General features: G+C 52.7%; 1 protein-coding gene across 1 annotated transcript; it reads left to right on the top strand.

The window, feature by feature from the left end:
- Nucleotides 1–3,484: 3,484 nt before the first annotated feature.
- LOC144491789 (uncharacterized) lies at nucleotides 3,485–24,488 on the top strand (the record flags this gene model as incomplete). Its single annotated transcript, XM_078210085.1, has 8 exons — nucleotides 3,485–3,561; nucleotides 10,946–11,020; nucleotides 12,367–12,705; nucleotides 12,791–13,340; nucleotides 13,935–18,007; nucleotides 19,552–19,849; nucleotides 19,983–20,651; nucleotides 21,594–24,488. Coding segments are annotated over exons 1-8 (8,976 nt in total), but the record flags the coding sequence as incomplete, so codon positions are not given.
- Nucleotides 24,489–24,934: the final 446 nt, after the last annotated feature.

Here is a 24,934-nt window from a genome sequence, read left to right as displayed (position 1 = left end):
GTAAGTATCAAACGGGTGTGTCCATTCGGCTGAGCTGACATGAGTCCCATTACACTGTCCACAAATGAGCTGCCTCCCCGCGGTTACATTCAGGCATTTCTGCTCATCACAGGTGCAAGTAAACTGACCTCTATTTACCCGACAATGCTGACGGACATACTGCGTCTGTACGCAGGAATCATTCTTGGGGACCAAGGCATGTGCACATCCTCACCCCTGCCCCGAAAAACAAAGCGGATAGCTTGCATTATCCGAGCAAGCTCTTCCTCCCACCTGTTGGAGCCCCCTGCACACAGGATCTGTGGGATTTACAAGTTCCACACATCTTCCCTGTATACCCCTTTTATATTTGCCAATTTGTCCCTTACAGGGTGCGTCTAATGTATCTACTGTATATAAGTCATGGGGGGTCCACCCAGGGGTGGCCACAAATAGGGCTTCTACGGATTGGGCTAACGGGTAACATACAGTTCGATTCCCGTGTAAGTGTATATGAGCCTTGTAAAATAGGTTATCCTCCAGCCCAGTCAAGCTTACAGTCGCGACAACGCAAAGTAATACAGTTACATACGCGATTTCATACATGTCCGCAACAAGCAAGTATCAATCCTAATACTTTAAGTTATACAATTTTCCAAAGTTATACTGTTAACCCGAATGCGTCACTTACTCTTGCTTGCAGTCTTCACCTGTTTTGGGGAAAGCAATCTGGTCACTTTAATTCATAGAATCATAGAATCATAGAAACCCTATAGTACAGAAAGAGGCCATTCGGCCCATCGAGTCTGCACCGACCACAATCCCACCCAGGCCCTACCCCCATATCCCTACATATTTACCCACTAATCCCTCTAACCTACGCATCTCAGGACACTAGGTAATTTTTAGCATGGCCAATCAACCTAACCCGCACATCTTTGGACTGTGGGAGGAAACCGGAGCACCCGGAGGAAACCCACGCAGACACGAGGAGAATGTGCAAACTCCACACAGACAGTGACCCAAGCCGGGAATCGAACCCAGGTCCCTGGAGCTGTGAAGCAGCAGTGCTAACCACTGTGCTACCGTGCCGCCCTTAAAGGGGTGTCTGATCTCACTCAGTATCCACACATACAATCCTATATAACAGCCAGCACCTTGTAGTTCATTTATTATTGCCCATCCCCTAGTTGCCCGAGGGCAGTTCTGAGTCAACCACATTGCTATGGCTCTGGAGTCACATGGAGGCCAGACCAGGTAAGGATGACAGATTTCCTTCCCTAAAGGACATTAGTGAACCAGATGGGTTTTTCCGACAATGGTTTCATGGTCATTTCAATTCCAGATATTTTTTTTTTATTGAATTCAAATTCCACCATCTGCCGTGGCGGGATTCGAACCCCGGGTCCCCAGAACATTAGCTGAGTTTCTGGATTATAGTCCAGCGATAAAACCACTAGGCTATCACCTTCATTCATTCATTTCTTTGTGTAATTTCAGCTGGGTCCAATGTTTCCATATACCTTACCCTCTAATGTCTAGACAGGCACAGGTGTCTCCACTAATTATAACTTCATATGGCCCATTCCATTTTGGTGCAAACCCTGGTTTTTCGGGTAATGTTTTTACTAGGACACGACTTCCTACTGTTGGGACGTCAGGGAGCATTTCAAGCTCTCTATGTGCGTCTCTTTCTTCCTGATTATCTTTTACCAATTTGTGCATCCCTTTTAGTTGGGTGCTTAGTTCCAAAGCATATCTTCTGATTTTGTCTTTTCGTGAACCTACATCGGTCTCACCTGTTATGATGCTTTCTGGTAATTGCATCGTCCATCCTGTCATTAGTTCATAAGGGGTTAATCCGGTTGTCCGGTTTGTGGTGGCTCTTAGCCTGATTAATATAGTGGGCAATACCTCTGTCCACATTTTTCCTGACGATTGTATGGCTTTAGCCAATGCATTCTTAAGTGTTCTATTCATATGTTCCACCATTCCAGAACTCTGTGGGTGGTAAGGGATGTGGAATTTTTGTTTTATCCCCATCAATTGGCACACTGTTTTTACCACCTTTCCGGTGAAGTGCATCCCTTGATCTGAATAGATTTGTAGGGGTACTCCCCATCTAGGGATTATCTCTTCTGCCAATATTCTAGCCACCGTGGTAGCAGTACAATTTGTAGTAGGGAACGCTTCTACCCACCTGGTGAACTGGTCTATAATAACCAGACAATAGGTTTTGCCGTGGGATTGTGGTAGTGTCCCTGTGAAATCCATTTGCAGATGTTCCCAGGGTCCCTTTGGTCGGGGCTGGTGTCCCATCTTAATTTTTATGGGTCGACCAGGGTTGTGTTGCGCGCACGTCACGCATCGGTGACAGTGTCGGGCTATGTCCCTTCCCATTCCTTTCCACCACCATTCCTTTCCTATATTAGTTATCATGGCCTCTCTTCCCGCATGTGAGAGTCCATGGTGTAGTTTCAATAGAGTGTTTTGTATGCACTCTGGTGCCATTACCTTATCTTCTCATCTTCAGACATTATCAGTCCCTTTGCTCGCTCTCTGTGCTTCCCACTTCCCCTTTTCCTCTTTCGAGGTATCCTCGTGTAAGTCCCGAATATCTATTTAGTCTCCTGTCTGTTCCGTTACTGCTATTGGCAGCTCGCCAACTGTCTCCTCTTCTAAGGCTAACTGTGCTGCTCTATCTGTGGCTTGGTTCCCTTTGAAATTTAACCAGTCTGGGTTATCTCTTCCTGGTTCTTTCTGGTGCGCTTTAATTTTTATTACTGCGGCTTCTCGGGGTTTCTCACTAGCTTTTAGCAATGCCTCAATTTTTTGTTGGTGTTTAATAGGAGTTCCTCCCGTGGTTATGAACCCCCTTCTACCCCATGCTGTCATATAATCGTGTATTACCCCAAATGCGTACCGACTATCTGTATATATGTTTACCGTCTTGCCTCCAGATAACTCTAGTGCCTTTGTGAGTGCCACTAGTTCTGCCACTTGCGCAGATAAACCTCCGTCAATCCTTTCTGACCTTACTGTTTCTAATTTGTCATTTACTACTACCCACCCTGTCTGGGGTGATCCTTCCACATATTTGCGTGAACCATCTACAAAAAGGGTCTCCTCAGCTGTTGTTAAAGGTATATCCTTTATCCTACCTTCTTCTACATCCATATCTATTGTGTGGCTCTCCTGTGTCCAAAATCCCTTCTGCTGGGTTATTTCCTGTGTCCCTTATTATTATTATGGATTTGCTTGGAGGTAGGAGGACAGTTTCCCAATTAGCCCTTCTCATGTTTGAGACGGACCTTAACTTTCCCGTGTTCAGCATTTCCACCAAGGTGTGTTTGGTGTGGAGGATTATATTCCCTGTCATTATTATTGGCTCGCTAACCTTTACAGCCCAGCCGGCGCAATCCAAGGCGGCTATGCACCTTGGCAGTCCAGTGACTACCAGCCCTTCTGCTGTTGAATAGTAACCCATGGGTCTCCTTTTGTCGCCATGGTCCTGTGTTACTACTGCGGAATAGAATCCTCCTTCATTACTACAATGGATGTGGAAGTCTTTATTGGAATCTGGTAATCCTAGTCCAGGGGCTGATATCAGTTTGGTTTTTAATTTGTTATAAGCCTCTTCCTGCTCGGGTTCCCATTCTACGGGATTTAAAGCTAGTTTTCCCCTTTGACGAGTCGTTGTATAGGTTCTGCCAATTTTGCGAATCCCGGGATAAAACTTCGGCTATAGTTAAACAGTTCCAGCACCTTCCTGACCCCTCTTACGGTGACTGGCCGCGGCATTTGTTGTACCGCCTTCTTTCGGTCTGTTGGCATTTCTTTAAGCCCTTGGGATATAAGATGTCCTTGGTACAGGACTTGTGTTTCCCGATTTGTGCCTTTTTGGGGCTTACCTTTAACCCTGCGGTTTTTAGTTCGTTTAATACTAGATATAGTGCTTCCTGATTTGGATTCTGAAGCTATTAAGATATCATCTACATATTGTAGGATGGTGCTACCCTCTGGCGGTTCTACCCTGTTCAGGATGTCACTCATTACTCGATGGAAGATAGCGGGGCTGTTGTGGAATCCCTGTGGTAGGCGAGTCCAAGTGTACTGTTTGTCTCCAACTGTAAAGGTGAATTTGTCTTGGGATTCGAGATCCAAGGGTATATCCAATACTGTAAATATTTTGTGCTCCTGTGACAGTCCATTCAGGATTGTCGAGGGGCTTGCTACAATGGGGTGCAGCTTGGACGTGATTTTATTGAGTCCGGTGTAATCTATCGTGAGCCTATAGCTTCCGTCAGGTTTGCTCACCGGCCAGGTTGGGGAGATAGTGGTACTCGTGGTTTCCCTCAGAATCCCTCTTTCCACGAACCCTTTAACTATCTCCACTACAGCTTTCTCTGCCTCTGGTTTTATTGGGTATTGTCGGTGGGGCTTATGCTCCGGTCCAGGTACCTTTATTGGGTCCATTTTAGTTAAGCCGGTATCTAACTTTGTTTTAGCCCATACTCCGGGGACGGAGGCACAGATGGCTCCGAACCCTTCTGTCTCTAATTCCCAATTTCTGGTGGTGGTGTGGCCACCTTAATAGTTTCGAGGTGACTTGTGAGTTTCCCTATTCTAGTTTTCCAACCATCCTGTCTTGGACAGATTAATTCTCCCTTTCCACAGTCTATCAAAATCTCATATTCTTTCATTAAATCATTTCCCATTATTGTACCCTCGTTATTTTTACACACATAGAACCTCATTGGTATCTACAGATTATTTATTTCTACTAACGTGGTCTCGCTCAGGTAGGCGGGTGTTTTGTTCCCTCCTATCCCGGTTAGGGAAACCATCCTACTTGTAGTGGGTAAGGGTAGGTTGGTGACAGATCTGGATGCTCCTGTGTCCACCAGCATCTCACATTGCCTGCCCCCTACTAGTGCAGACACATAAATCCTTCCCTCCTTCTTATCCTTATGAATGGGGGCTGCAGACCGTCAATCTTGCTGACCCCGGAGGTTCCTTGGTTCCTCCGGTTCTGCTGTGGTCATGGATCGGGTCGGGGTCTCCCATGTTTGTCCCAAAACACTGCTTCTTATTACAGTGACTACAATGTTTCCCACTTCTCCCAAATTTGTTTCCTTTCCTTGGGACCTCGCAATCCCTCGCAAAGTGCCCTTGTTGGCCACAATTGTGACAGGTCTGTTTGGACTTAATTCCGTTCCCGTTACTGTAAGCGGCTGCTCTTTCTTGTGTTACTCTTGTCTGGGATTTCTCCTCTCCACCTCCCGGTACGCCACTAGCCCATTCTGCTTGTTCATCATAATCCTGGGACATAATCACTCTCATTTTTAGGATGGTTTGGTGAGCACTAGAGAGCCCATCCTTGAAAGCCTGGATGAACGCTCGATCCCCGCGACCTGGGTTTCCTTGCCCTGAGCATTCCTGGTATACTTGGAACAACCGTTCCCCGTACTCAGAAGCTCCTTCCCCCTTTAGCTGCTTTGTCGTAGTAATTCTGCTCCAGTTAGTAGGAGCATTTCCTAAAACTCTCTGAATTTCTGTTTTAAACTGGGTGAAGGGTGCCTGTTGGGCATCTATTTCTGCTGTTAGGGCGACTACATGTGTCCAACGTCCCCCACTATAACCTTGTGCTGGAGGAGCGGCAGGTCCACCTGCTACCTGTCTCCACTTATCTGCTGGACAGACTGCCCTGACCGGTTGGTGTATGTCCCTCAGGTGTAATTGGTGGCCGACCGAAATTGTATCTAATTCTTCCCAGAATTCAGTGTTTACGCTTCTAGGTTGTAATTTACCCCGGGAAGCCATTATCTGCTGCCTTTCGCCTGGGGTGAATGGTTTATAATTTGCTTTTGGCTGCGCATCTGTTCCCCCTCGGGTTACTGGCACTAAGTTGTGTTCTAGCGCTTCCCACTTCTCTGGAGGAGCGGTTGGTCCCTGTCGTGTGGACTCAAAAGGGGGTAGAGGAACAGTTTCCCCTCCCCATCGATTCTCTTCTAACACTTGGTTTCGTTTCTCCAGTTCCCTTACTCTGGATTCTAACTCTCTAATCTTCTCTTTATCTTCACTCCACTTTTTAGTAGAGGCGACTACTTGCTCAATTAGTCCAGCTAACTGATATATTAATAATACCCCTGTCTTCTTTGTCTTGTTTCTCTTTTCCCCATCTATCCACTTTCTCTGCTGTTCTAAGGTCTGAGAAGCATCCTTACCATCCCTTTGCATTCTCTTTATTAACGCTCGTCTGTCTATCATGTACACTTCAATAAGAGATCCTGCAGGTCCTCTCTTAACTTCTTTATCTGCCATCTCACAGACTTCACTACCCCCGGTCACTATTGCCTCCTTGGCAACGAGTTTTAGGCACCGTACGGCCATGATTACTTCCTAGTAATGTGTTCTCTCTACCGTAGGGACTTCATTACCCCCGGCCACTATTACTACTCCAGCACAGTGTTTCACTACCATCTCAGGGTTTCAATTTATACTCACGGCTCCACTATTACCGTCTCGGCAATGTGTTTCTCCACCGGAGTCCGGCTCTAGGTCAGAGTTGATCAGCTCCTTTTCCGCACCGCTTTGACAACATTGACAGTCCAGTACCCAACTATACAAACTTTCATGCAAACAGGTGGCAGAGTCTGCGTTTGTTCGCCACTACAGAGTTTGATGTTAACCGAACTTTGCCACTTGTGCTTCACAATCCTAAGTGCCCTTGGTGCCTCTACGCCCACTTCAGGGTCCTGACCTTCGCATGGGGAATTTCCCCTCTTAACAACCGGTCTAAGGCTGTACGTTTGAGACAGGCACTTCCTTGTCCTCTAGTCGGTCAGCACAAGTAACAGTCAAGCAATACTTATCACTATATCATCAGCAGTTAGTACTTATCACTATAATACCATATACAATCAATACTTATCACTATAAATACCCCTTAATTTTGCCCCTTTTAAACTGTATTGCTGACCTCGTCTGACTCCGACAGATTCAGTGATCTCTAGCCCGGCTTTCCGATCGTGGCCAATCGATCAAACTTACCAGCAATGAGATCCTGCCGACTACGCCAATTGTTGTGGGAAATTTACCACTTCGGAGTCAGACTTGGAGGTGCAACAAAACAGTTTTATTTCGGACAAAGCTTTGGGAGAAAGCACTGGTACTCCGCAGTACTTGGCAGCTACCTTCTCAACTACACAATGGTAGTTGAGCATCTTTTATACTTTTTAGATAATAGACAGTATGGACATTAGCCATTAACACATTGTTACAAGTTGAGTAGACAGATACGGACATCGACAGTTAACACATCGTTACAAGCAGACAGGTACAGACATTGACAGTTAACACATCATTGTACATAGAGTGGATATATTTATGCAGTTATGTCCTCTATCAATGACTGGTTTCGATATGTACATTTATGTATTTATGTCCCCATCAGTGGCTGATCTCGTTACATTTATGCATTTATGTCCCCATCAGTGGCTGATCTTGTTATCAAACTCATTGTTCTGGATCTGCTCTTATCTCAAGTCTTAAAGTGCCTCAAGGTCTGACCAGTTTCCTGCAGCAATTCAGATACTGCAGGTTTTAACTCTTTATGTAATGTCTGTGCCCAAAGTCAGTGCCTTTTAATGTTCCTTCCCAGAGTCCATTTTGTGTGCCAGGTAACCATTTTGTGTCCATCATTTTAATTTCATCATAACACTCTCATAGTCACATTCCTTTCACAATATTTTTGATTTTTCCGTGGTATAACTGGCAAGATCAACATGTATTTCTCACCCATATCATCTTTGAGAGGCTGGTGGTGAGCTCCATTCTATGTGATGTAGGTACACCCACAGTGCTGGCAGGGAGCCTGTTCCAGGATGTGTATCCGGTGCCTCGGTCCATCGAGGGTGTTTTATCCATTCAGAAGGCAATTAAGAGTCAGCCACATTGCTGTGGGTCAGGGAGTCAGATGTAGGTAAGGTCAGTAAGGATGATAGATTTTCAACCCCAAAGGACATTAGTGAACTGGATGGGTTTTTATAGCAACACAGTAGTTTAATGAGATTTCGCCAGCTGCCTTGGTGGCATTTGAACTCATGTCTCTGGAGCATTATTCTGACCCCTTGGATTATTAATCCAGTAAAATTACCACCATCCAATATTCCTGTTACTGGTTATGCATGACTTCTTAATTTACAAGTACAGAACACAATATTAAAGAACTTGCAATCAGGTGGATGTAACTTTTTCCTAAATGACTGCATGTACTTCACAATGATAAGATCTGAGGGTGCACTGACCCTTTAAATCAAATATTCTCCACTACCCAAACTCTTAATAGTTTGAGTTCTCGCAGTGCGAATGAGTTAACATGGTAGTCACTCTTGAGAGGTCATTGAATCTTATCCTGAACTGCAATAGTTCTTGGATTTGTGGAGATTTCATGAAGTCTCTCTTCAGATGCCTGAACCTCTTATAGCTGGGGGAAAGGAAATTATGATGGGATTAGGCGAGATTTAGCTGGCATAGGTTGGGGAAGGAAACTGCAAGGGATGGGCACAATTGTAATGTGGAACCTGTTCAAGGAACAGCTACTACGCGTCCTTGATAAATATGTACCTGTCGGGCAGGGAGGAAGCAGACGTCTGAGGGAACCATGGTTTACTAAGGAGGTTGAATCTCTTGTGAAGAGGAAGAAGGAGACTTATGTTAAGATGAGACGTGAAGGCTCAGTTAGGGCGCTTGAGAGTTACAAGTTAGCCAGGAAGGACCTAAAGAAAGAGTTAAGTAGAGCCAGGAGGGGACATGAGAAGTCTTTGGCAGGTAGGATCAAGGAAAACCCTAAAGCTTTCTATAGGTATGTCAGGAGTAAAGGAATGACGAGGGTAAGATTAGGGCCAGTCAAGGACAGTAGTGGGAAGTTGTGCGTGGAGTCTGAAGAGATAGGAGAGGCACTAAATGAATATTTTTCATCGGTATTCACACTGGAGAGGGACAGTGTTGTCGAGGGGAGTACTGAGATGCAGGCTGTTGGACTGGATGGGATTGATGTTCATAAGGAGGAGGTGTTAGCAATTCTGGAAAGGGTAAAAATAGATAAGTCCCCTGGGCCGGATGGGATTTATCCTAGGATTCTCTGGGAGGCTAGGGAGGAGATTGCAGAGCCTTTGGCTTTGATCTTTGTGTCGTCATTGTCTACAGGAACAGAAGACTGGAGGATAGCAAATGTTGTCCCCTTGTTCAAGAAGGGGAGTAGGGACAACCCTGGTAATTATAGACTGGTGAGCTTTACTTCTGTTGTGAGCAAAGTATTGGAAAGGATGATAAGAGATAGGATTTATAATCACCTGGAAAGGAATAATTTGATTAGGGATAGTCAGCACGGTTTTGTGAAGGGTAGGTCGTGCCTCACAAACCTTATTGAGTTGTTTGAGAAGGTGACCAAAGAGGTGGATGAGGATAAAACGGTTGATGTGGTGTACATGGATTTCAGCAAAGCATTTGATAAGGTTCCCCATGGTAAGCCTTTGCAGAAAATACGGACACCTGGAATTGAGGGTGATTTAGTGGTTTGGATCAAGAATTGGCTAGCTGTAAGAAAATGAAGAGTGGTGGTTGATGGGAAATATTCATCCTGGAGTTCAGTTACTAGTGGTGTGCCGCAGGGATCTGTTTTGGGGCCACGGCTGTTTGTCATTTTTATTAATGACCTGGATGAGGGCGTGGAAGGATGGATTAGCAAATTTGCGGATGACACTAAAGTCGGTGGAGTTGTAGACAGTGCGGAGGGAAGTGGCAGGTTACAGAGGGACATAAATAGGCTGCAGAGCTGGGCTGAGAGGTGGCAAATGGAGTTTAATGCGGAAAAGTGTGAGGTGATTCACTTTGGAAGGAGTAACAGGAATGCAGAGTACTGGGCTAATGGTAAGATACTTGGTAGTGTGGATGAACAGAGGGATCTGGGTGTCCATGTGCATAGATCCCTGAAAGTTGGCACCCAGGTTGATAGGGTTGTTAAGAAAGCGTACGGAGTGTTAGCTTTTATTGGCAGAGGGATTGAGTTTCGGAGCCAGGAGGTCATGCTGCAACTGTCCAAAACTCTGGTGCGGCTGCACTTGGAGTATTGCGTACAGTTCTGGTTGCTGTATTATAGGAAAGATGTGGAAATGTTGGAAAGGGTGCAGAGGAGATTTAGCAGGATGTTGCCTGGTATGGTGGGAAAATCGTATGAGGAAAGGCTGAGGGGCTTGAGGTTGTTTTCGTTAGAGAGAAGAAGGTTAAGAGGTGACTTAACAGAGGCATACAAGATGATCAGAGGATTAGATAGGGTGGATAGTGAGAGCCTTTTTCCTCAGACGGTGATGGCTAGCATGAGGGGGCATAGCTTTAAATTGAGGGGTGAGAGATATAGGACAGATGTTCGAGGTAGGTTCTTTACTCAGAGAGTAGTGAGGGCGTGGAATGCCCTGCCTGCAGCAGTAGTGGACTCGTCAACATTAAGAGCATTCAAATGGTTATTGGATAAACATATGGATGATATTGGAGTAGTGTAGATTAGAGGGGCTTTAGATTGGTTTCACTGGTCGGCGCAACATCGAGGGCCAAAGGGCCTGTACTGCACTGTAATGTTCTATATTCCATGTTCCTCTCATGGGTTTTTCTGCTCTCATCGAGCTAGTTATTGTTTCCTTTTGGCCAATAACATCCATAGATGATCGGAGAATCTGGAAGCCCTTTGTGTTGTAGAACCTCCATGGCTGCTGATTCTTTGGAATTTCTTCATTGCGTCTAATGTTCTCAAAAATGGCACATCCCCGAGGAGCAGTAAATTGATTGAGTTTATTATTGCTACTAAACCATCTCACTTACACAATTAGAATCACTGGTGGATAAATTGATGCTTTAGCTCCGGAGTCATGTGGCCAGTTGTAAGTTGCTGATATCTTGGCGGCTGAAGGAAAATCCAGCCCCCTATCTCCTCTGAAGTGGACCGAGTTCACTTCTTTAGTATTGCTGCTGAGATTCGATATAAGTAAGCTTCAATGTGCAACATGCATTACAATTGGACAGGCCATCGGAATATTGAATATTACAGAGTGCTGCAATACACAACAGGAGGATATTATGCACAATTGTCATTTGGTGCATGCTGCATCATTTTGCATTTTGGAAGCGACTCACAATTGATGCACAGGAGAAGGATGAAGAAAAGGAAAGTAAAGAAAAGTAGCAGTTTTTTAAGCAGCTACTGGAGGTCCTGCCTCATGCAGAAGCCAATCCAGGGGAAGCCACTGGAAGCTGCCAGACAGTGGTATGAGCAGCAATAAGAAACAGACTCCCAAACAAAAGCTCCTTGCTCATCTGCAAATTAATCTGACTATCATGTTCCTCTTTTGATTATCTGTCAAGCTCTTAACAGAATTTCTCCTCCGCTCATCTTTCCTGTATACTTTTCCCCAGCCTGACCTAATTCAATTCACACATATTGAATCAATGTTAAACAGAATTTGATGACAGTATTTGTTAGATTATTGATTCAGAAGAGGTGATTGGAGAGATACAGTGAATGCAGGCAGATGTAATGTATGTGAAATTTAAGAAGGTGTTTGATAATAAATACTTTCTTCAGCCCCCTAGGTTTAGTTAAAAATTGCAAGAGTATTCATAAAGCTAATCGGTATCCCAATTATCAGAGGCTTATTATAGAAATAGGAAGAAAACGCTTGTCAAGTACAGTAACTTATTTAAAAACCATCAGTAGCTTCAGGTAAAGTTGCTGAAGAAACCACATGCAAGTTTACAGACTATGAAATGGAGACAGAAATACCTAGGCATTGGTTCAGTAACAAACTTAAGGGTAGATTTTAATATCTTCCTTCCCTGCCACCCATCTCATCTCCACACATATGATTGGGCAGGCGATGTCCTAGTGGTATTATCGGTGGACTGTTAATCCAGAAACTCAGCTTCTGTTCTGGGGACCTGGGTTTGAATCCCGCCATGGCAGGTGGTGGAGCTTGAATTCAATAAAAAAATCTGGAATTAAGAATCTACTGTTGACCATGAAAACATTGTCGATTGTCAGAAAAATCCATCTGGTTCACTAATGTCCTTTAGGGAAGGAAATCTGTCGTCCTAACCTGGTCTGGTCTACATGCGACTCCAGAGCCACAGAAATGTGGTTGACTCTCAACTGCCCTTAGGCAACCAGGGATGGGCAATAAACGCTGGCCAGCCAGTGATGCGCATGTCCCATGAATGAATAAAAACAAAAGTGGAGTGAAAGAGGAATTAAAATGGCAGAGGTGGAATGGCGGGCAACTACTCAGTTATTCATTATGCTCAGTAATCCTTACATTTTTCCATGTTGTCTTCTAGAAGCTACATCAGCACAAGCTCCTACAATAATGACAACTCCAATGCTAGCAGCTCCAACGTCAACAACTCCAAAGCCAAAACCTCCAAAACCACCAATTATAAAGACGACAGCCCCGGCAACGACAGCCCCGACGCCAGAAATTACAACAACATCCTCAGATACAACAACTCCATGGCCAGCAAATACAACAACAACGACTCCATGGCCTCCGACTCCATGTCCGCCGACTCCATGTCAGCCGACTCCATGTCCGACGACTCCATGTCACCCGACTCCATGTCCGACGACTCCATGTCTGCCGACTACATGTCCGACGACTCCATGTCCGACGACTCCATGTCCGACGACGACGATCCCAACGATGACCCCAACAACAACCCTAACGACGACCCCAACGACAACCACCCCAATGACGACGACCCCAACGACGACGACCCCAACGACGACCCCAACGACGACCCCAACGACGACGACCCCAATGACGACGACCCCAACGACGCCCACCCCAACGACGGCGACCGCAACAACGTCGACCCCAACGACGACCCCAACGACGACAACCCTAACGACGACGACCCCAACAACGTCCCCAATGACGACGACCCCAACGATGACCCCAACGACGACGACTCCAAAAACGACACCCCCAACAACGACGACCCCAACGACAACCCCAATGACGACCACCACAACGACGTCGACCCCAACAACGACCCCAACGATGACCCCAACAACGATGACCCCAACGACGACCCCAACGACGACCACCACAACGACGTCGACCCCAACGACACCAACGACGACCCCAACAACGACGACCCCAACGACGACGACCGCAATGACGTCGACCCCAACAACGACCCCAACAACGACCCCAACGTCGACGAACCCAACGACAACCCCAATGACGACCCCAACGACAACGACCCCAACGATGACCCCAACGACAACGACCCCAACAACGACAACCCCAACAACGATGACCCCAACGACGATGACCCCAACAACGACCCCAACGACGACCCCAACGACAACCCCAACAACGTCGACCCCAACGACGACCACCCCAACGACGACGACACCAACGACGACCCCAACGACGTCGACCCCAACGACGACCGCAATGACGACGACCCCAATGACGACCCCAACGACGACGACCCCAACGACGACCCCAACGACGATGACCCCAACGACGACCCCAACGATGACCCCAACAATGACAACCCCAACGACAACCCCAACGACGACCACCACAATGACGTCGACCCCAACGACGACCCCAACGACGACCCCAACAACAACGACCCCAACAACGACCCCAACGACGACGACCGCAACGACGTCGACCCCAACGACGATCCCAACAACGACCCCAACGTCGACCACCCGAACAATGTCCCCAACGACGACAACCCCAACAACGACCCCAACGATGACCCCAACGACAACGACCCCAACGATGACCCCAACGACAACGATCCCAACAACGACAACCCCAACAACGATGACCCCAGCTACGACGACCCCAACAACGACCCCAACGATGACCCCAACGACAACCCCAACAACGACGACCCCAACGACATCGACCCTAACGACGACCCCAACGACGACGACACCAATGACGACGACCCCAACAACGATGACCCCAACGACGACGACCCCAACAACGACACCAACGACGACCCCAACGACAACCCCAACGACGTCGATCCCAACGTCGATCCCAACGACGACCCCAACGACGACGACCCCAACGACGATGACCCCAACGACGACCCCAACGATGACCCCAACAACGACGACCCCAATGACGACCCCAACGACGACCACAACAACGACGTCGACCCCAACGACGACCCCAACAACGACGACCCCAACGACGATGAACCCAACGACGACCCCAACGACGACCCCAACGACGTCGTCGACCCCAACGACAACCCCAACAACGACCCCAACGATGACTCCAACGACAATGACCCCAACAACGACAACCCCAACAACGATGACCCCAACGACGATGACCCCAACAGCGACCCCAACGACGACCCCAACGACAACCCCAACAACGACGACCCCAATGACGACGACCCCAATGATGACGCCAACGACGACGACCCCAACAACGACGACCCCAACGACGACCCCAACGACGACGAACCCAACGACGACGACCGCAACGACGTCGACCCCAACGATGACCCCAATTACAACGACCCCAACGACAACGACCCCAACGACGACGACCCCAATTACAATGACCCCAATGACAACCCCAACGATGACCCTAACGACAACCCCAACGACGACGACCCCAACGACGACGACCCCAATGACGACCCCAACGACGACCCCAACGACGACGACCGCTACGACGACCCCAACGACGACCCCAACAACGACGACCACAACGACGTCGACCCCAACGATGACGACCCCAACGACGACCCCAACGACGACCCCAACAACGACGACCCCAACGACGACGACCCCAACGACAACCCCAACGACGACCCCAACGACAACCCCAATGACGACCCCAACGACGACCCCAACGACGACGACCGCAACAACGTCGACCCCAACGACAACCCCAATGACGACCCCAACGACGATGACCCCAACGACGACGACCGCAACGACATCGACCCCAACAACAACAACCCCAACAACGACGACCCCAACGACGACGACCCCAACAACGACGACCCCAACAACGACGACCCCAACGACGACGACCCCAACAACGACCCCAATGACGACCCCAACGACGACCCCAACGACGACGACTCCAATGACGACGACCCCAACGACGACCCCAACGACGACGACCCCAATGACGACGACCCCAACGTTGACGCCAACGACGACCCCAACGACGACAACCCCAATGACGACCCCAACGACGACCCCAACAACGACCCCAACGACGACCCCAACGACGACCCCAACGACGACGACCCCAATGACGACGACCCCAACGACGACCCCAACGACGACGACCCCAATGACGACGACCGCAACGTCGACGCCAACGACGACCCCAACGACGACGACCCCAATGACGACCCCAATGACGACCCCAACGACGACCCCAACGACGACCCCAACAACGACACCCCCAACAACGACAACCCCAACGACAACCCCAACGACGACCACCACAACGACGTCGACCCCAATGACGACCCCAACGACGACCCCAACAATGACAACCCCAACGACGACCCCAACGATGACCCCAACGACAACGACCCCAACAATGACGACCCCAACGACGACCCCAACGACGACCCCAACGACAACGACCCCAACAACGACGACCCCAACGACGACCCCAACGATGACCCCAACAACGACGACCCCAACGACAACCCCAACGTCGACCCCAATGACGACCCCAACGACGACGACACCAACGACGACCCCAACGACGACTACCCCAATGACGACGACCGCAACGACGACCCCAATGACGACCACAATGACGACCCCAACGACGACCCCAACGACGACGACCCCAACGACGACGACCACAACGAATTCGCCCCCAACGACGACCCCAACAACGACCACCCGAACAACGTCCCCAACGACAACGACCCCAACGATGACCCCAACGACGACGACCCCAACAACGACCCCAACGACAACCCCAACGACGACGACCGCAATGACGACGACCCCAACGACGACCCCAACGACGACGACACCAACGACGACGACCCCAACGACGACCCCAACGTCGTCCCCAACGACGACGACCCCAACAACGACGACCCCAACGACGTCCCCAACGACGACGACCCCAACAACGACGACCCCAATGACGACCCCAACGACGACGACCGCAACGACGTCGACCCCAACGTCGACCCCAACGGTGACCCCAACATCGACGACCCCAACGACGACCCCAATTACAGCGACCCCAACAACAACCCCAACGACGACGACCCCAACGACGACGACCCCAACGACGACGACCCCTACGACGATGACCCCAACAACGACGACACCAACGACGTCGACCCCAACGACGACGACCCCAACAACGATGACCCCAACGACGACGACCCCAATGACAACCCCAACGACAACCCCAACGACGACGACCCCAATGACGACGACCCCAACGACGACGACCCCAACGACAACCCCAACGACGACGACCCCAATGACGACGACCCCAACGACGACGACCCCAACGACGACGACACCAACGACGATGACCCCAACGACAACCCCAACAACGATGACCCCAATGACGACGACCCCAACGACGACCCCAACGACGACGACCCCAACGACGACGACCCCAACGACGACGACCCCAATGACGACCCCACTGACGACGGCCGCAACAACGACGACCCCAATGACGACAACCCCAACGACGACGACCCCAACGACGACGACCCCAACGACGACGACCCCAACGACGACCCCAACGACGACGACCCCAACGACGACCCCAACGACGATGACCCCAACGACGACGACCCCAACGACGACCCCAATGACGACCCCAACAACGACGACCCCAACGACGACGACCCCAACAACGACCCCAACGACGACGGCCCCAACGACGACCCCAATGACGACGACCCTAACGACGACCCCAACGACGACGACTCCAACGATGACCCCAACAACGACCCCAACGACGACCCCAACGACGACCACCCCAACGACGACGACCCCAATGACGACGACCCCAACGACGACCACCCCAACGACGACCCCAATGACGACCCCAACAACGACCCCAATGACGACAACCCCAACGACGATGACCCCAACGACGACGACCCCAACGACGATGACCCCAACGACGACCCCAACGACGATGACCCCAATGACGACGACCCCAATGACGACCCCAACGACGATGACCCCAACGACGACGACCCCAATGACGACGACCCCAACAACGACCCCAACGACGACCCCAACGACGACGACCCCAATGACGACGACCCCAACGACGACCCCAACGACGACCACCACAACGGCGCCGAGCCCAACGACGACCCCAACAACGACCCCAATGACGACAACCCCAACGACGATGACCCCAACGACGACGACCCCAACGACGATGACCCCAACGACGACCCCAACGACGATGACCCCAATGACGACGACCCCAATGACGACCCCAACGACGATGACCCCAACGACGACGACCCCAATGACGACGACCCCAACAACGACCCCAACGACGACCCCAACGACGACGACCCCAATGACGACCACCCCAACGACGACCCCAACGACGACCACCACAACGGCGCCGAGCCCAACGACGACCCCAACAACGACCCCAATGACGACAACCCCAACGACGATGACCCCAACGACGACGACCCCAACGACGGCCCCAACGACGATGACCCCAACGACGACGACCCCAACGACGACCCCAACGACGATGACCCCAATGACGACGACCCCAATGACGACCCCAACGACGATGACCCCAACGACGATGACCCCAATGACGACGACCCCAATGACGACCCCAACGACGACGACCCCAACGACGACGACCCCAACGACGACAACCCCAATGACGACGACCCCAACAACGACCCCAACAACGACCCAAACGACGACCACCACAACGACGTCAGCCCCAATGACGACGACCCCAACAACGACCCCAACAACGACCCCAATGACGACCCCAACAAAGACGACCCCAACGACGACGACCCCAATGACGACGACCCCAACGACGACGACCGCAACAACGTCAACCCCAAAGACGACCTCAACGACGACCCCAACGACGACCCCAATGACGACGACCCCAACGACGACGACCGCAACAACGTCAACCCCAACGACGACCCCAACGACGACCCCAACAACGACGACCCCAACGACGACCCCAACGACGACCCCAATGACGACCCCAACGACGACGACCGCAACAACGTCAACCCCAACGACAACCCCAACGACGACCCCAACGACGACCCCAATAACGACGACCCCAACGACGACCCCAACGACGACCCCAAAGACGACCCCAACAACGACACCCCCAACAATGACGACCCCAACGACGACCCCAACGACAACCCCAACGACGACGACCCCAATGACGACGACCCCAACGACGACGACCCCAACGACGACAACCCCTACGACGACGACCCCAATGACGACCCCAATAACGACGACCCCAACGACGACAACCCCAAAGACGACCCCAACAACGTCGACCCCAACGACGATGACCTCAACGACGACCCCAACGACGACGACCCCAACGACGACGACCCCAATGACGACCCCACTGACGACGACCCCAACAACGACAACCCCAACAACGACGACCCCAACAACGACGACCCCAACGATGACCCCAACGACGACGACCCCAACGACGACAGCCGCAACAATGTCGACCCTAACGACAACCCCAACAACGACCCCAATGACGACAACCCCAACGACGATGACCCCAACGACGACGACCCCAATGACGACCCCAACGACGACGACCCCAACGACGACGACCCCAACGACGACCCCAACGACGACCCCAACGACGACGACCTCAACGACGACGACCCCAACGACGACGACCCCAATGACGACCCCAACGACGATGACCCCAACGACGACGACCCCAACGACGACCCCAACGATGACAACCCCAATGACGACCTCAACGACGACGACCCCAACAACGACCCCAACGATGACCACCACAACGACGTCAGCCCCAACGACGACGACCCCAACGACGACCCCAACGACGACCCCAATGACGACCCCAACAACGACGACCCCAACGACGACGACCCCAATAAAAAAATCTGGTATTAAGAATCTACTGTTGACCATGAAAACATTGTCGATTGTCAGAAAAATCCATCTGGTTCACTAATGTCCTTTAGGGAAGGAAATCTGTCGTCCTAACCTGGTCTGGTCTACATGCGACTCCAGAGCCACAGAAATGTGGTTGACTCTCAACTGCCCTTAGGCAACCAGGGATGGGCAATAAACGCTGGCCAGCCAGTGATGCGCATGTCCCATGAATGAATAAAAACAAAAGTGGAGTGAAAGAGGAATTAAAATGGCAGAGGTGGAATGGCGGGCAACTACTCAGTTATTCATTATGCTCAGTAATCCTTACATTTTTCCATGTTGTCTTCTAGAAGCTACATCAGCACAAGCTCCTACAATAATGACAACTCCAATGCTAGCAGCTCCAACGTCAACAACTCCAAAGCCAAAACCTCCAAAACCACCAATTATAAAGACGACAGCCCCGGCAACGACAGCCCCGACGCCAGAAATTACAACAACATCCTCAGATACAACAACTCCATGGCCAGCAAATACAACAACAACGACTCCATGGCCTCCGACTCCATGTCCGCCGACTCCATGTCAGCCGACTCCATGTCCGACGACTCCATGTCACCCGACTCCATGTCCGACGACTCCATGTCTGCCGACTACATGTCCGACGACTCCATGTCCGACGACTCCATGTCCGACGACGACGATCCCAACGATGACCCCAACAACAACCCTAACGACGACCCCAACGACAACCACCCCAATGACGACGACCCCAACGACGACGACCCCAACGACGACCCCAACGACGACCCCAACGACGACGACCCCAATGACGACGACCCCAACGACGCCCACCCCAACGACGGCGACCGCAACAACGTCGACCCCAACGACGACCCCAACGACGACAACCCTAACGACGACGACCCCAACAACGTCCCCAATGACGACGACCCCAACGATGACCCCAACGACGACGACTCCAAAAACGACACCCCCAACAACGACGACCCCAACGACAACCCCAATGACGACCACCACAACGACGTCGACCCCAACAACGACCCCAACGATGACCCCAACAACGATGACCCCAACGACGACCCCAACGACGACCACCACAACGACGTCGACCCCAACGACACCAACGACGACCCCAACAACGACGACCCCAACGACGACGACCGCAATGACGTCGACCCCAACAACGACCCCAACAACGACCCCAACGTCGACGAACCCAACGACAACCCCAATGACGACCCCAACGACAACGACCCCAACGATGACCCCAACGACAACGACCCCAACAACGACAACCCCAACAACGATGACCCCAACGACGATGACCCCAACAACGACCCCAACGACGACCCCAACGACAACCCCAACAACGTCGACCCCAACGACGACCACCCCAACGACGACGACACCAACGACGACCCCAACGACGTCGACCCCAACGACGACCGCAATGACGACGACCCCAATGACGACCCCAACGACGACGACCCCAACGACGACCCCAACGACGATGACCCCAACGACGACCCCAACGATGACCCCAACAATGACAACCCCAACGACAACCCCAACGACGACCACCACAATGACGTCGACCCCAACGACGACCCCAACGACGACCCCAACAACAACGACCCCAACAACGACCCCAACGACGACGACCGCAACGACGTCGACCCCAACGACGATCCCAACAACGACCCCAACGTCGACCACCCGAACAATGTCCCCAACGACGACAACCCCAACAACGACCCCAACGATGACCCCAACGACAACGACCCCAACGATGACCCCAACGACAACGATCCCAACAACGACAACCCCAACAACGATGACCCCAGCTACGACGACCCCAACAACGACCCCAACGATGACCCCAACGACAACCCCAACAACGACGACCCCAACGACATCGACCCTAACGACGACCCCAACGACGACGACACCAATGACGACGACCCCAACAACGATGACCCCAACGACGACGACCCCAACAACGACACCAACGACGACCCCAACGACAACCCCAACGACGTCGATCCCAACGTCGATCCCAACGACGACCCCAACGACGACGACCCCAACGACGATGACCCCAACGACGACCCCAACGATGACCCCAACAACGACGACCCCAATGACGACCCCAACGACGACCACAACAACGACGTCGACCCCAACGACGACCCCAACAACGACGACCCCAACGACGATGAACCCAACGACGACCCCAACGACGACCCCAACGACGTCGTCGACCCCAACGACAACCCCAACAACGACCCCAACGATGACCCCAACGACAATGACCCCAACAACGACAACCCCAACAACGATGACCCCAACGACGATGACCCCAACAGCGACCCCAACGACGACCCCAACGACAACCCCAACAACGACGACCCCAATGACGACGACCCCAATGATGACGCCAACGACGACGACCCCAACAACGACGACCCCAACGACGACCCCAACGACGACGAACCCAACGACGACGACCGCAACGACGTCGACCCCAACGATGACCCCAATTACAACGACCCCAACGACAACGACCCCAACGACGACGACCCCAATTACAATGACCCCAATGACAACCCCAACGATGACCCTAACGACAACCCCAACGACGACGACCCCAACGACGACGACCCCAATGACGACCCCAACGACGACCCCAACGACGACGACCGCTACGACGACCCCAACGACGACCCCAACAACGACGACCACAACGACGTCGACCCCAACGATGACGACCCCAACGACGACCCCAACGACGACCCCAACAACGACGACCCCAACGACGACGACCCCAACGACAACCCCAACGACGACCCCAACGACAACCCCAATGACGACCCCAACGACGACCCCAACGACGACGACCGCAACAACGTCGACCCCAACGACAACCCCAATGACGACCCCAACGACGACGAACCCAACGACGACGACCCCAACAACGACGACCCCAACGACGACCCCAACGACAACGACCCCAACGACGACGACCCCAATTACAATGACCCCAATGACAACCCCAACGATGACCCCAACGACAACCCCAACGACGACGACCCCAACGACGACGACCCCAATGACGACCCCAACGACGACCCCAACGACGACGACCCCTACGACGACCCCAACGACGACCCCAACAACGACGACCACAACGACGTCGACCCCAACGATGACGACCCCAACGACGACCCCAACGACGACCCCAACAACGACGACCCCAACGACGACGACCCCAACGACAACCCCAACGACGACCCCAACGACAACCCCAATGACGACCCCAACGACTACCCCAACGACGACGACCGCAACAACGTCGACCCCAACGACAACCCCAATGACGACCCCAACGACGATGACCCCAACGACGACGACCGCAACGACATCGACCCCAACAACAACAACCCCAACAACGACGACCCCAACGACGACGACCCCAACAACGACGACCCCAACAACGACGACCCCAACGACGACGACCCCAACAACGACCCCAACGACGACCCCAACGACGACCCCAACGACGACGACTCCAATGACGACGACCCCAACGACGACCCCAACGACGACGACCCCAATGACGACGACCCCAACGTCGACGCCAACGACGACCCCAACGACGACAACCCCAATGACGACCCCAACGACGACCCCAACAACGACCCCAACGACGACCCCAACGACGACCCCAACGACGACGACCCCAATGACGACGACCCCAACGACGACCCCAACGACGACGACCCCAATGACGACGACCCCAACGTCGACGCCAACGACGACCCCAACGACGACGACCCCAATGACGACCCCAATGACGACCCCAACGACGACCCCAACGACGACCCCAACAACGACACCCCCAACAACGACAACCCCAACGACAACCCCAACGACGACCACCACAACGACGTCGACCCCAATGACGACCCCAACGACGACCCCAACAATGACGACCCCAACGACGACCCCAACGACGACCCCAACGACAACGACCCCAACAACGACGACCCCAACGACGACCCCAACGATGACCCCAACAACGACGACCCCAACGACAACCCCAACGTCGACCCCAATGACGACCCCAACGACGACGACACCAACGACGACCCCAACGACGACTACCCCAATGACGACGACCGCAACGACGACCCCAATGACGACCACAATGACGACCCCAACGACGACCCCAACGACGACGACCCCAACGACGACGACCACAACGAATTCGCCCCCAACGACGACCCCAACAACGACCACCCGAACAACGTCCCCAACGACAACGACCCCAACGATGACCCCAACGACGACGACCCCAACAACGACCCCAACGACAACCCCAACGACGACGACCGCAATGACGACGACCCCAACGACGACCCCAACGACGACGACACCAACGACGACGACCCCAACGACGACCCCAACGTCGTCCCCAACGACGACGACCCCAACAACGACGACCCCAACGACGTCCCCAACGACGACGACCCCAACAACGACGACCCCAATGACGACCCCAACGACGACGACCGCAACGACGTCGACCCCAACGTCGACCCCAACGGTGACCCCAACATCGACGACCCCAACGACGACCCCAATTACAACGACCCCAACAACAACCCCAACGACGACGACCCCAACGACGACGACCCCAACGACGACGACCCCTACGACGATGACCCCAACAACGACGACCCCAACGACGTCGACCCCAACGACGACGACCCCAACAACGATGACCCCAACGACGACGACCCCAATGACAACCCCAACGACAACCCCAACGACGACGACCCCAATGACGACGACCCCAACGACGACGACCCCAACGACAACCCCAACGACGACGACCCCAATGACGACGACCCCAACGACGACGACCCCAACGACGACGACACCAACGACGATGACCCCAACGACAACCCCAACAACGATGACCCCAATGACGACGACCCCAACGACGACCCCAACGACGACGACCCCAACGACGACGACCCCAACGACGACGACCCCAATGACGACCCCACTGACGACGGCCGCAACAACGACGACCCCAATGACGACAACCCCAACGACGACGACCCCAACGACGACGACCCCAACGACGACGACCCCAACGACGACCCCAACGACGACGACCCCAACGACGACCCCAACGACGATGACCCCAACGACGACGACCCCAACGACGACCCCAATGACGACCCCAACAACGACGACCCCAACGACGATGACCCCAACAACGACCCCAACGACGACGGCCCCAACGACGACCCCAATGACGACGACCCTAACGACGACCCCAACGACGACGACTCCAACGATGACCCCAACAACGACCCCAACGACGACCCCAACGACGACCACCCCAACGACGACGACCCCAATGACGACGACCCCAACGACGACCACCCCAACGACGACCCCAATGACGACCCCAACAACGACCCCAATGACGACAACCCCAACGACGATGACCCCAACGACGACGACCCCAACGACGATGACCCCAACGACGACCCCAACGACGATGACCCCAATGACGACGACCCCAATGACGACCCCAACGACGATGACCCCAACGACGACGACCCCAATGACGACGACCCCAACAACGACCCCAACGACGACCCCAACGACAACGACCCCAATGACGACGACCCC

This window comes from Mustelus asterias, chromosome 3 (genome assembly GCF_964213995.1).
Source record: "Mustelus asterias chromosome 3, sMusAst1.hap1.1, whole genome shotgun sequence".
Taxonomy (NCBI): domain Eukaryota; kingdom Metazoa; phylum Chordata; class Chondrichthyes; order Carcharhiniformes; family Triakidae; genus Mustelus; species Mustelus asterias.
Note: the sequence above shows the minus strand (reverse complement) of the source record. Positions and strands in the feature narration are given on the sequence as shown.